The 12,891-nt window shown below is 45.9% G+C and overlaps 1 protein-coding gene across 5 annotated transcripts in view; it reads right to left on the bottom strand.

The window, feature by feature from the left end:
- The window catches only part of LOC108938302 (RNA-binding Raly-like protein), a 148,017-nt gene that overhangs the window by 31,887 nt on the left and 103,239 nt on the right, over window positions 1-12,891 (bottom strand). The window contains exon 1 of one of the 5 annotated variants that reach the window (XM_029255594.1): window positions 10,960-11,001. The exons of the other annotated variants lie outside the window; for them this stretch is intronic. Coding sequence (XP_029111427.1) covers window positions 10,960-10,984 — 25 coding nt within the window. The 5' untranslated portion in view covers window positions 10,985-11,001. Of the gene's footprint in view, window positions 1-10,959; window positions 11,002-12,891 lie in introns of those variants that run through there. 5 annotated transcript variants of the gene reach the window in all.

The raw sequence follows: 12,891 nt of genomic DNA, 5'->3' as shown, positions 1-12,891 counted from the left end.
GCTAAATGAATAAATGTAATAATGTCAAGAGGTCAAAATGATGTAACTTTTGAAGAAGTAGTCATGTATCACTGCCTAAGAAGTTCCAGAAAAGTTACCAAATCTTCAAAAAGTGACATATGATGCAGGTAAAATGTTAGTAACCTTTTTCTAGTGGGAGTAGGAAGTAAGTTAGTGGCTTGCATCAGCCACATATTTGTAGAACGAGGTTTGGTGTCAACCACAGCAGCACAGAATGTTTCCTTGGGAGGGGAAAAAACTGCACCGATATGTGATAGAATTAGAGAATCAGTTCTGCTGAATGAATTAAAGAAGACAACTGGCAGGGAGTTAACCTGGAAGAGTACAAGTTAACTGCCCAGTGTTTCTATCGAAGGAAGCTTGAATTTTGTTAAGACAAAGTTGCAGAAAATGACTGCATTTACTTGCTTGTAGTGAAAATTAAGGAAGATGGATGGATGGATGGATGGATGGATGGAGTTAAAGCTCCCAGAGCATGGCAAAAGACATATTTCTCTTGCGTTAGGTTTTTCTAAGATCACACTACAAACTATTTATTCTATGTGGTCAAACAACGATAAAAGATATCAAAATGCTACCTGTCATGCAGAACAGAGAATGCAGGGGAGGCTGGACCCAAACGCAGGGTTTATTTAGTTTATTTAGAACTAAAAGATGAGATGTATTCTTGTTGTCAGGGAGGGGCGTACAGTCGGTTGATAGTGGGCTTAATTCAATGAAACACCAGTGAAGTACCCACTTGACAATCTGAATGATGTACCCATGTTGGTACCCTGTGGTTGTGTTGGTTAGGGAGGGAAGTTAAGCTTCTTGATCTCAAGTCATGGAGCTGTATGGTGGCAAGGTTGGATGTTGTGCTCTGTGGCTTCATGGTGAAGTTGGTTGGATTGGGTCCTTGTGTACAGCCATTATAATTAGGGCTGTCACTATCGATTATTTTGGTAATCGAGTAATCGGACAATTCTTTTGGTGAGTAATTGAGTCTTACTCTTGATTATTTTGGTAATCGAGTAATCAGACAATAATTTTGGCGACTACTCGAGTAATTGTTTTTTATTCACAATAAAAATAGAATCAAGTGAACAATAACATATCATGCTTTGCACTTCAGAATTGAAAATAAAGCCATGGTTAATTTTTGTAAGGGTTATAATTCCTTGATTTGTGTGATTAGTAACCATCAAACATGCTAACCCAAGCGGGAGTTTATGAGTAATGAAATCGCGATGAAAAGTAATGTGAACGTTTTGAAACATGAATATATTCACACCTTAACTTCACATTTTGTCAGAGTTTATTATCATCTACATTCCATTAAATTGTGCTTTCTGACGGGTGTTTAAGTGGCGAAACTCTTTATAATGCAAATATATCATACATAGATTATGTTCGGTCTTGCATTTAAAACGGCATGCAAATTAAGAGTATTCAAAATGATTAAAGTAAAGCCAGTAGTGAACTTACCGTGCTGGCGGAGCATCTGTTACGCCTGGATGTCACCTTTTCAGGTGCTGCAGCATTGCAGATGTGCTGTTATTGTATTTAAGTTGGTTTTGCACAGACTGCAGACAACTATGTTATTCTTTTCTTCTAATGTGAAGTGTTCCCACACTGTTGACATTTTTTGCCGTTTTTTGCACGGACCCTTGTCTGTGCACCGTCGCCTTTCTGCCAATTTGCCGAGTACTCGACATGGCAAATTGTACTCGAGGATTTTTTTAAACCGGGTACTCGAAATTAATCAAGTAATCGTGACAGCCCTAATTATAATATACGCATGGGGTATAACATCTTGTCCTGTGTATCTCGAATGAATGTTGGTACAAGCACTGGTCCCTATATGCTTCAAGACCACCACCATCATCCCAGTGCTGAAGCAGTCATGCTTCAAGCAGCTAGTCATGCAGTACATCAAATCCAACCTCCCCTGCATATTGACCCCCTTCAGTTTGAATACTGCACAAATCACTCCACTGAGGACGTAATGTCAGCCCACAAACCAGCCCTGTCACACTTGGAGAAAAAAGGCTCCTATGTGAGGATGCTATTCACTGATTTCAGTTCAGTATTTAACATATCATCCCACAGCACCTAATTACAAAGCTGAGCCACCTAGGCCTCAACACCTTCCTGTGCAACTGGGTGCTTGGCTTCCTGAACAGAAAGCCACAGTCAGTGCCTGAATGAGTCCAGGAGCTATGTTGTCTGGGGCTATATGCCCCTGGTAGGGTCTCCCATGGCAGACAGGTCCTGGATGACAGACGAGACAAAGCGCGGTTCAAAAACCCCTTATGAAGAAAAAATCAAGGCTTTCGTTTACCCCGTCCGGTATGGGGTCACCGGGGCCACACCCTGGAGCCAGGCCTGGGGGGGGGCTCGCATGCGAGCGCCTGGTGGCCAGGTCTATGCCCACGGGGCCTGGCCGGGCTCAGCCCGAAGCCACGATGTGGAGCCGCTCTTCGGTGGGCTCACCACCTGCCGGAGAAACCATAAGGGGCCGGTGCATTGTGATTTGGGCGGTGGTCGGGGCCGAGTGCCCGGCCGACCCAAACCTCAGGCGCCAACTCTGGTTTTTGGGACTTGGAAAGCGCTCCCACTGGGGACTCTGTCGTTCTACTGGGGGACTTTAACGCCCACGTGGGCAGCAACAGTGATACCTGGAGGGGCGTGATTGGGAGGAACGGCCTCCCTGATCTGAACCCGAGCGGTGAGTTGTTATTGGATTTCTGTGCTAGTCGCGGTTTATCCATAACGAACACCATGTTCATGCATAAGGGTGTCCATCAGTGCACTTGGCACCAGGACACCCTAGGTCGGAGGTCGATGATCGACTTTGTAGTCGTTTCTTCTGATCTTCGGCCATATGTCTTGGACACTCGGGTGAAGAGAGGGGCTGAGCTGTCAACTGATCACCACCTGGTGGTGAGTTGGATTCGATGGCGGGGGAAAAAGCTGGACAGACCTGGCAGGCCCAAACGCATAGTGAGGGTCTGTTGGGAACGTTTGGCGGAGGCCCCTGTCAGAGAGGTCTTCAACTCCCACCTCCGACAGAGCTTCAACCAGGTCCCGAGGGAGGTGGGGGACATTGAGTCTGAATGGACTATGTTCCGCTCCTCCGTTGTCGGTGCGGCGGTTCGGAGCTGCGGCCATAAGGTCTCCGGTGCCTGTCGCGGCGGCAATCCCCGAACACGGTGGTGGACACCGGAAGTAAGGGATGACGTCAAGCTGAAGAAGGAGTTCTATTGGGCCTGACTGGCTCATGGGACTCCTGAAGCAGCTGACAGGTACCGACGGGCCAAACGGAGCGCGGCTCTGGCAGTCGCTGCGGCAAAAACTCGGGCTTGGGAGGAGTTCGGTGAGGCCATGGAGGAAGACTTTCGGTCGGCCTCAAAGAGATTCTGGCAAACTGTCCGGCGACTCAGAGGGGGGAAGCGGTGTTCCACGAACACTGTTTACAGTGGAAGTGGTGCGCTGCTGACCTCAGCTGAGGATGTTGTCGGGCGGTGGAAGGAGTACTTTGAGGATCTCCTCAATCCCTCCGACACGCCTTCCGTAGAGGAAGCTGAGGCTGGGGACCTGGAGGGGGACTCGTCCATTACCCTGGCTAAAGGTGCTGAGGTAGTCAAAAAACTCCTCGGTGGCAAGGCTCCGGGGGTGGATGAGATCCGCCCCGAGTTTCTCAAGTCTCTGGATGTTGTGGGGCTGTCTTGGCTGACACGCCTCTGCAGCATCGCGTGGAGTTCGGGAATGGTGCCTCTGGACTGGCAGACCGGGGTGGTGGTCCCTCTTTTTAAGAAGGGGGACCGGAGATTGTGTTCCAACTACAGGGGGATCACACTCCTTAGACTCCCTGGGAAAGTCTATGCCAGGGTACTGGAAAGGAGAATCCGACTGATAGTCGAACCTCGGATTCAGGAGGAGCGATGCGGTTTTCGCTTGGCCGTGGAACACTGGACCAGCTCTATACCCTCACTAGGGTGCTGGAGGGTTCGTGGGAGTTTTCCCAACCAGTCCACATGTGTTTTGTGGACCTGGAGAAGGCATTCGACCGTGTCCCTCGTGGCATCCTTTGGGGGGTACTTCGGGATTATGGGGTTCAGGGCTCGTTGCTACGAGCTGTTCGTTCCCTGTATGACTGGAGCAGGAGCTTGGTTCGCATTGCCGGCAGTAAGTCAGACCTGTTCCCGGTGCATGTTGGACTCCGCCAGGGCTGCCCTTTGTCACCGATTCTGTTCATTATCTTCATGGACAGAATTTCTAGGCGCAGTCAGGGAACGGAGGGTGTCTGTTTTGGTGGCCGCGAGATCTCGTCTCTGCTTTTTGCGGACGATGTGGTCCTGTTGGCTTCATCAGGTCAAGACTTGCAGCGTACACTGGGGAGGTTTGCACCCGAGTGCGAAGCGGCGGGGATGAGAATCAGCACCTACAAATCCGAGGCCATGGTTCTCAGTCGGAAAAAGGTGGATTGCCCCCTCCGGGTTAGGGGGGACTTGCTCCCTCAAGTGGAGGAGTTTAAGTATCTCGGGGTCTTGTTCACGAGTGAGGGAAAAATGGAGCGGCAGGTTGACAGACGGATCGGTGCGGCGTCCGCAGTAATGCGGTCATTGTACCGGTCTGTTGTGGTGAAGAGGGAGCTGAGTCGTAAGGCGAAGCTCTCAATTTACCGGTCGATCTACGTTCCTACCCTCACCTATGGTCATGAACTCTGGATCATGACCGAAAGAATGAGATCGCGGATACAAGCGGCAGAAATGAGTTTCCTCCGCAGAGTGGCTGGGCGCACCCTTAGGGATAGGAGCTCAGTCACCCGGGAGGAGCTCGGAGTAGAGCCGCTGCTCCTCCGCATCGAGAGGAGCCAGTTGAGGTGGCTCGGGCATCTGTTCCGGATGCCTCCTGGACGCCTCCCTGGGGAGGTGCTCCGGGCTTGTCCCACTGGGAGGAGGCCTCGGGGCAGACCCAGGACACGTTGGAGAGACTATGTCTCCCGGCTGGCCTGGGAACGCCTTGGGGTTCCCCCAGAGGAACTGGAGGAGGTGTGCGGGGAGAGGGAAGTCTGGAGTACTCTGCTCGGACTGCTGCCCCCGCGACCCGGCCCCGGATAAAAGCGGAGGAAGATGGATGGATGGATGGAACCCTTGTGCTCCAAAAGCTTAAAGTGGCAAACTGTTCTTAAACAACATATATTTGCCTCTTATTTGAACATAATTGAATAATTAGTTTCTACCAGTGAGCAATCCCTGTGTGTAGAGGTCATTACTCAGGCTGTGAACATATTTCAAAAATGAAGATTAAAGCGTGTACCACAGAAGAAACTGATAATGTGATTGAAATGCACAATGAATCATGAAAAAGGTGCAAGTGTTTGGGTGTCCCAGTGAGCACTATTAGATCCATCATCAGGAAATGGAAGGTGTATCACAGATGAATGTATGCAAAGAACGCTGTCCATCAAAACTAAGCGCCATAGAAAGATGTAAACTGATTAGAGCAGTGACAAAGAAACCAGCCATTGCTTTGAAGGGACTACAAAAGTCAGCTGCTGAAACTGAGGGTGCGTGAGTCGACAATATCAAGAGCTCTCCATAATACTGACCTATTTGGGAAGGTGGCAGGAAAACAGCCATTGGTCAAGAATATCCATAAAAAGGTATGTGTGAAGTTCACCACTATGTCTGAAGTTCACCACAATGAACGAGAGGGACCGAGTGAGGATGTGGGAAAAGATGTTGTGGTCAGATGAAGCTAGAGGTTTAAAGTCAAAATTCAAAGCGCTATATATAGAACAAACCTAACACTGCCCATGCCTCAAAAAAGCACCATTCCTGAAGTATGGTGGTGGCAGCAAAGTGCTGTGGGGGCGCTTTTCATCTGCAGGGATTTGGAATCTTAAGATTGATGGAAGAATGGATGGAACTAAATACACTAAAATTCTGGAAGAGAACCTTGGATCGGCTTGGCTTTCGGCCCATCTTTGAAGATATCTACCTGTGTGATGTTTACTTATTATCTAATTTTAGTTTATTTTAGTCCAATTTATTTTTCATTATGTATGCGGGTGTTTCTTAAATAATCCGTATTTAATATTTTTTTGCTTGTTTGATGTTTCTGGTTACTTGTATTTGTATTGTTTATATATTAGTTACCAGGTAGGTTTCCTTTAATTTATTGTTTTAGCCTTGATATGGTTTTTTCAGTGTTTTTAAGATACTGTCATGCAATGATTATATTGATTGGTTTTATTGTTTTTATTTTACTGTAGATATTTTAGTAGTGGCATGATGGTTTTTATGGCTTATTTATAGGATAAAGATTTTTAAAAGGCTGAAGTGATGAACGGAAAAATTTCATCTATCCCGTTGGACAGTATCCATGTGTCTTTTGCCCCACTGGAGCCCAAAGCTTTGCGTGACACTTTTTTTTGCCCTAAGAATTTTTCAAGACATTTTACCTGACATTCAAATCTCAATTTAACCATCTCTGTCTCACTTAGACACTCACAGATCAGAACAACAACGCTTTGGATTGTGAGAAGAAGCCAGACCATTGAAGGAAACCAAACACAAGAAAATGCAAACACTTGCTTTCAGAGCTGGATCTGCAATGTTACAATGCCATGTCTACCTGTCAAGCGACTGCAGCATCTGTACCTAAGCAAGCCTCTTCTGCACTTATAAGTAAACTGAGAAGTTTGTGCCCAAGCATTGCTACAAAACTACACCACCTATGGTATCTGAACAATCTAACAAAGTTGATGATAAATATGAAGTGTATTCCCAGCATTATCTAAAGGGGCACATCTCCTCTGTTAAGGACCAGTGGGCTGAGATGTATCAGACAGAGTGGATCCAGTCCATAGGTCCCCAGCAAATCTCCATGACAAGCACACTGCATCTGCAAACCCAGTTACCCATCAGCACTCCAGTCCTCAAGGAAAACTGGCTATTTGCAACACTGCTTGTGATGGGTGCCTGGGGATGGCACTGTCAGCAAGTTTTTGACAGGAATCTACTTTTCATAGCAATGCTCCAGAATCCCAGAATCTAAAACATTCTAAATTCACATTGCAGAATCCGTCTTATAATGGAGTTTCGTTAGACACCGACTGTTTTCTAACCACCGCTGCAGATTCTATACATTTTCCTTATTTATCCTTTGTTGCTGGGTTATTATACTAGTAGACAACCACTGCTTTCCTTACATATCTAAACATTTTTACTTAAGTTGTTTCTACCAAGGCAGCTCAGCATCACACAACATGATCACAACAAAGAGAAGCTGATATTTAATCTAAACATGTCAAAGCAGCCTCAACTTCAGTCTCTGATTCTGTTCAAGGTTTGACTGTTCAGTGTGAATACTGAATGATTTTGCTGCCACACACATGCTGTTGGCCTGTTATTGGACTGTAAACACCACACACCACCTATGTAAAGGACCGTGTGCCACTTCTGATATGTACATCTGAATTCAACAGCACTGGCATGATGATTTACTATTGTATTTCCTGATGTAAAAGCTGATTGGGCAATACTCACAATATGTAGATGTTCAATATCGCCTTCATTTTACATGCAATTGCACACTCAGACACACAGATGCTATCAAGGCTATAAGATGCTTATATTTACTGAAAAGTGGTACCTGTAATGAAATAACGCTGAATGGGAATGTTTATCCTTTTTATAAAAATGGAACATGTCATTAATGTGTACCAAAAAGTAGGCAAACCTACTGAACATTTCACCTTTCTGGGGTGTCTTTGATTTTAAAATTTATCTATTTATTTGACTGAAATGGTTATAAATAAGAAGTAATATATCAGTGAAACACACACTGTCCAAAACCACTTGTCCCAAGTGGAGTCGCAGCAAACCGGAGCCTAACCCGGCAACACAGGGCACAAGCCTGGGGGTGAAGGGACACACGCAGGACAGGACGTCAGTCCGTTGTAAGGCACCTTAAGCAGGATTTGAACCCCAGACCTGCCAGAGAGCAGGACCCAAGCCCGCTGCACCACTGCACCCCCATCAGTGAAACAACTGAATTTTAAGTATACTTACTCAGTGTAAGTTCTTTAAGGGGTCTAGCAGGGCTCCTGTTCATCTCCTCAGCTTCTAACTGGTGTCCCCCAGGGCTCAGTACTGGGCCGCCTACTCTTCTCAACCTACACCTCTTCCCTCAGCCCTGTCATTGCTTCTCATGGATTCAACTACCACTGCTATGCCAATGATACCCAGCTCTTCCTCTCATTTCCACCTGGAGCAACAGATATTTCCTTGCGCATCACTGTCTGCCTATCAGACATCTCTGGTTGGATGTCTGATCACCACTTAGAACTTAACCTCTCCAAAACAGAGGTCCTTCACCACCCAGCTGGCCTGTTTTCCTGTCATGAACTCTCTTATCAAACTGGACAACTCACTAATTTTGTTTACCTCCTTGGCTAAGAGTCTAGGAGTGATGATTGACTGAAGTCTGTCTTTCTCTCAGCACATCGAAGCCACAACTCGGACCTGCAGATACACCCTGCATAACATCCACAGGATCCATCCCTACGTAACAACAGACTCTGAGCAAATGCTTGTCCAGGCCATGGTGATATCCTACCCAGAATACTGCAACTCTCTCCTGTCTGGCCTTCCTGCTACTGCCATCAAACCTCTAGAGCTGATACAGAACACTAGGCTGCATGACTTGTGTTTGACCTGCCAAAGTGTTCCCACGTATCTTCCCTCCTCGTATCTCTGCACTGACTTCCTATAGCTGGTCAGATCAAATTCAAGACTCAGGTTATTTCCTACAAAAGCATAGATGGAAGTGCTCCTAGATATCTACAAGACCTGATCTACACCCCAACCAAACTGCTACACTCCTCCACCTCTGCCAGCTTGGTGGTCCCACGCACAAAAGGTCCAAAAGCATGAAGGTTTTCCATTCTGGGTCCAATGTCATTGTCACGCCTGCAGTCATATGACCCACCTCCACACCTGCCAGAGATTAAGGCACGCAAGTATAAATTAGGCAACTCAACCAGAACCGACTGCTGAACCTTGCTTTGAGCAACTGCAACGAGAGCCTCACACCCTGTGCTTCATTTGCCTGTGTTTTCTTCAATACCCTTTCTCCTATTCCCCAGTGACGACTCCTTTGGCTCCCCAACCTTCGCACCATCCCCAACTTTGATCTTCGGATTCCCTTGTTGAACGATGAATGCAATTTGCCTGAACCCTGCCTGTCTCAATGAGTTGCTTGGATTTCCCATATAAATAAAGAGCATGCACCTGAGTCTGCCAAGTCCTTCTCCTGTGTTCGGGATGACAGTCATTGGAGCCAGAGCTACCTCCTCCTCTCACTCAGAACTGCTGAATCTGTCTACATTTAAAAAGGGTCTCAAAACTCACCTCGTCCCAATTCACTTCTGCCATGGTCTCTTAAACTCATGTAATGTGTAAATGTTCATGCTCTATAACTTTGAGATCATAACTGTTGAACAAAGGACAAACCTTCATGCAGCTACTATGTAAATATATGTAAATGTTTTAAAAAAAATTATTAGGAATGTGATTAGGAATTGTCGATATTCACATGAACCTTATGCAGTTACTCGTGTGATGTACATTGGGTCATATGGTAGAAAGTAACAAACTAACTGTAGTTTAGAATCATACGTCTCCTTCTGGTAATGTAATGCAAATATTGTATTTTCTATGAGATGTATGTCACTTTGGAGAAAAGTGTCTGCTTAATGAATAAATGTAAATGTTAATATAAATGTAAATGTCAATGTAGATGTCAATTCCCCTGCCAGCTCTTGGAATCAGGAAACTATTGTATACTCTCACTTTCTTTTAAATTATTTTCAGACAGCAAATAAAAACGTACATCTATTACAACTATTGAACAGACCAGATAGCTCAAAACCTTGCATATCTGAATACAATGACTATATCATATAAAATCTGCAAAAAAAGGTACATATATAATTATTGCTCATCCATTACTATTGAAAGATATCCAACAAATTTACTTCTACAAAAGATACACTAAATACGTCCTTAAAATGAAAAGCGGTTATTATACCATAATCAACAACATATGATACAGATTTTGGGGGTGGGGTGGTGCAGTGGGTTGGGCTGCAGTCCTGCTCTCCGGTGGGTCTGGGGTTCGAGTCCCGCTTCGGGTGCCTTGCGACGGACTGGTGTCCCGTCCTGGGTGTGTCCCCTCCCCCTCCGGCCCTACGCCCTGTGTTACCGGGTTGGCTCCGGTTCCCCGCAACCCCGTATGGGACAAGCGGTTCTGAAAGTGTGTGTGTGTGTTAGTGTTATAGATTTTTAAATTTAGTAAAAAATAACATCAACCATACAATGAACGGCAAACACTAGGCGCCAGATCAACATATCCCCAGTGAACTCGGATGATCTTTTCAGCTGTTCTTACCATTGATTTTGCTGATTATTTTGACCTTTGAAAGGGATTTACTCTCTGCACGCAACATTCGGTTAAAGTTATTGCAGCAGCTTCACAGCGATCATAAGCAGAAATAATAATACTAAATAAAGCCCAAAGAGTATTCTCATGTCTCGGAAACACAACGTAGTCACGGTGTCATCTACTTTACTGCACTTGAACACGCGAAAAATACCTACATTTTCATGCTCTATGCAAGTTCTGTTCTGGCAGGATCACATCATACCTTTCACGTGGCAACATCCTCAAATTCAGCCCATAACGCTGCCACCGGGTAAATATAATTAATAATATTACGACCAATAGAATGCATAAAAACTCACTTTTTATGTTTAAGTTAAGAGAGCAGGAAAGATACAAATTCAGAACTGATCCACCGTGTGTTTCCAGTTTTTCTCGTTTCGAAATAATATTATTACTTTAACTTGCAGCGGTGTAACGAAGACTTGCCATCGGTGCGTTACTCACATCTTGGGCTGTGGCGCTTGGTCATAGCGCACGGCTCCAGCGTGGAACAGTACGGTTCGTCCGCGAGGCACTGTAACTTAAGCAGGGTAAAAAAAGACTTCCTGTGCTACCACAAAAAGCAAGCTGCAGCGCTACAGAGGTGAAGTCGAGATGTTGTGCGAGCAGGGACCCCTGGGGCGCTACCACTCAGCGTTCACAGCGGAGCTGCTGCACGCGTTGGTGTACAGTGTCAACGCACAATGTAAAGCACTCACACTTTCTGAACCGCTTGTCCCATACATACGGGGTCGCGGAGAACCGGAGCCTAACCCGGCAACTCAGGGCGTAAGGCTGGAAGGGGAGGGGACACACCCAGGACGGGACGCCAGTCCGTCGCAAGGCACCCCAAGCGGGACTGGAACCCCAGGACCCACCGGTCCAACCCACCGCGCCTCCTACAATGTAAAGCACTGTTTTTTTTTCTTTTTTTACAATGATTGTGGGCGTGGCCACGGCATGTGAATCTTACTTAACTGAGCAGATAACACATTTGATATGCTATTGCATTGACTTCATGAAATGCATGGAATAAGTTGCATTAAGGACTATAGCGACCGCTACTCAAGGACGCCCTAGTAGGAGTAGAAGCGGGAAGTGAAGCGGAAACAGTTGTGTCATATGCTGTACATACTAGTTGTGTGGAATTACCCTGCGATGGACTGGCGTACCCCTCCTATCTTAGCGCTCAGTGATTCCAGGATAAGCTGTCGGGGGAGGCTGGTGGAAGGGTGCTTTTTTCCGGAGCACAGAGGGAAATAATTTCAATTTGTTCTGCATAGATGTAGTTCCTGCCTGCCTCGGGTTGTAAAAAATTGTCCGCCGAAAACCACACAGTTGTGCCTGCATTCTGATTCTCTCGTCATCATCACCTGCTGGTACAGTGTTTTCCATACTGTAATGAGTACCTATCCACAAGAACATTTATTATTCATCATTTAAATATATACTTTACGTTTCATAAACAGGGGTGCGGTGGCGCAGTGGGTTGGACCGCAGTCCTACTCTCCGGTGGGTCTGAGGTTCGAGTCCCGCTTGGGGTGCCTTGTGACGGACTGGTGTCCCGTCCTGGGTGTGTCCCCTTCCCCCTCTGGCCTTACGCCCTGTGTTGCCGCCGGGTAGGCTCCGTGACCCCGTAAGGGACAAGCGGCTCTGAAAATGTGTGTGTGTGTGTGTTTCATAAATATTATAAATTCTATTACAATACAGTTACATTTGGATACGCCGTATGGGTTATTTTACCTTAATCTTGAATTTACAGTGCTGCTTTAAAGTATGTGAACCCTATGGGGATTGTTATTATTCTTGAACAAAATATTAAAATAAACTTATAAAATGTAAATCTTAAAATCTCATGAAACGAATATATGATTATGATTTACACACCTGATTCTACTTACGGTAACCTGCCTGGTTTAGCCAATGTAAGTGGGGGTTCACTTATTTTTGCACCTGCACTACTGCCGTTGTTCTACTACACGTATGATTTCCTGTAAACCAATACCGACTGCGTGGTAAACTAATGGACAAAGGGGGTTCACACACGTTAAAGCAGCAGTGTTCATGAAACAGTGAAGTGCCCATAACAATTACCATGTTTATGAAAAATACATCGAAATTCCCCATAAAGTATAAAAGCAACGGCAAAAGAACACATTACATGCCAATGTGTGTGATACATTCGCGTTAATGGGCATATGAGCGTACGTGGGAGAGTGAGTGAAGCGAGAAGCCGCGAAATGCTAAGGGAGAGCTGCCTGTATGGCTCATTGGTGCCCTCACCTGGTAAACGGTGCTCGCGCGCAGAACCTTTTGCCTTTTATTCTTTCAATTTTTGTTCCAGACATTGACTAACCCAAAAGCGCCTAAAATGCGGCTGGACGGTACGATTTAGGT

This window comes from Scleropages formosus, chromosome 10 (assembly GCF_900964775.1).
Source record: "Scleropages formosus chromosome 10, fSclFor1.1, whole genome shotgun sequence".
Classification (NCBI taxonomy): domain Eukaryota; kingdom Metazoa; phylum Chordata; class Actinopteri; order Osteoglossiformes; family Osteoglossidae; genus Scleropages; species Scleropages formosus.
The sequence above is the reverse complement of the archived record's forward strand: the minus strand, read 5'-3'. Positions and strand labels throughout refer to the sequence as shown.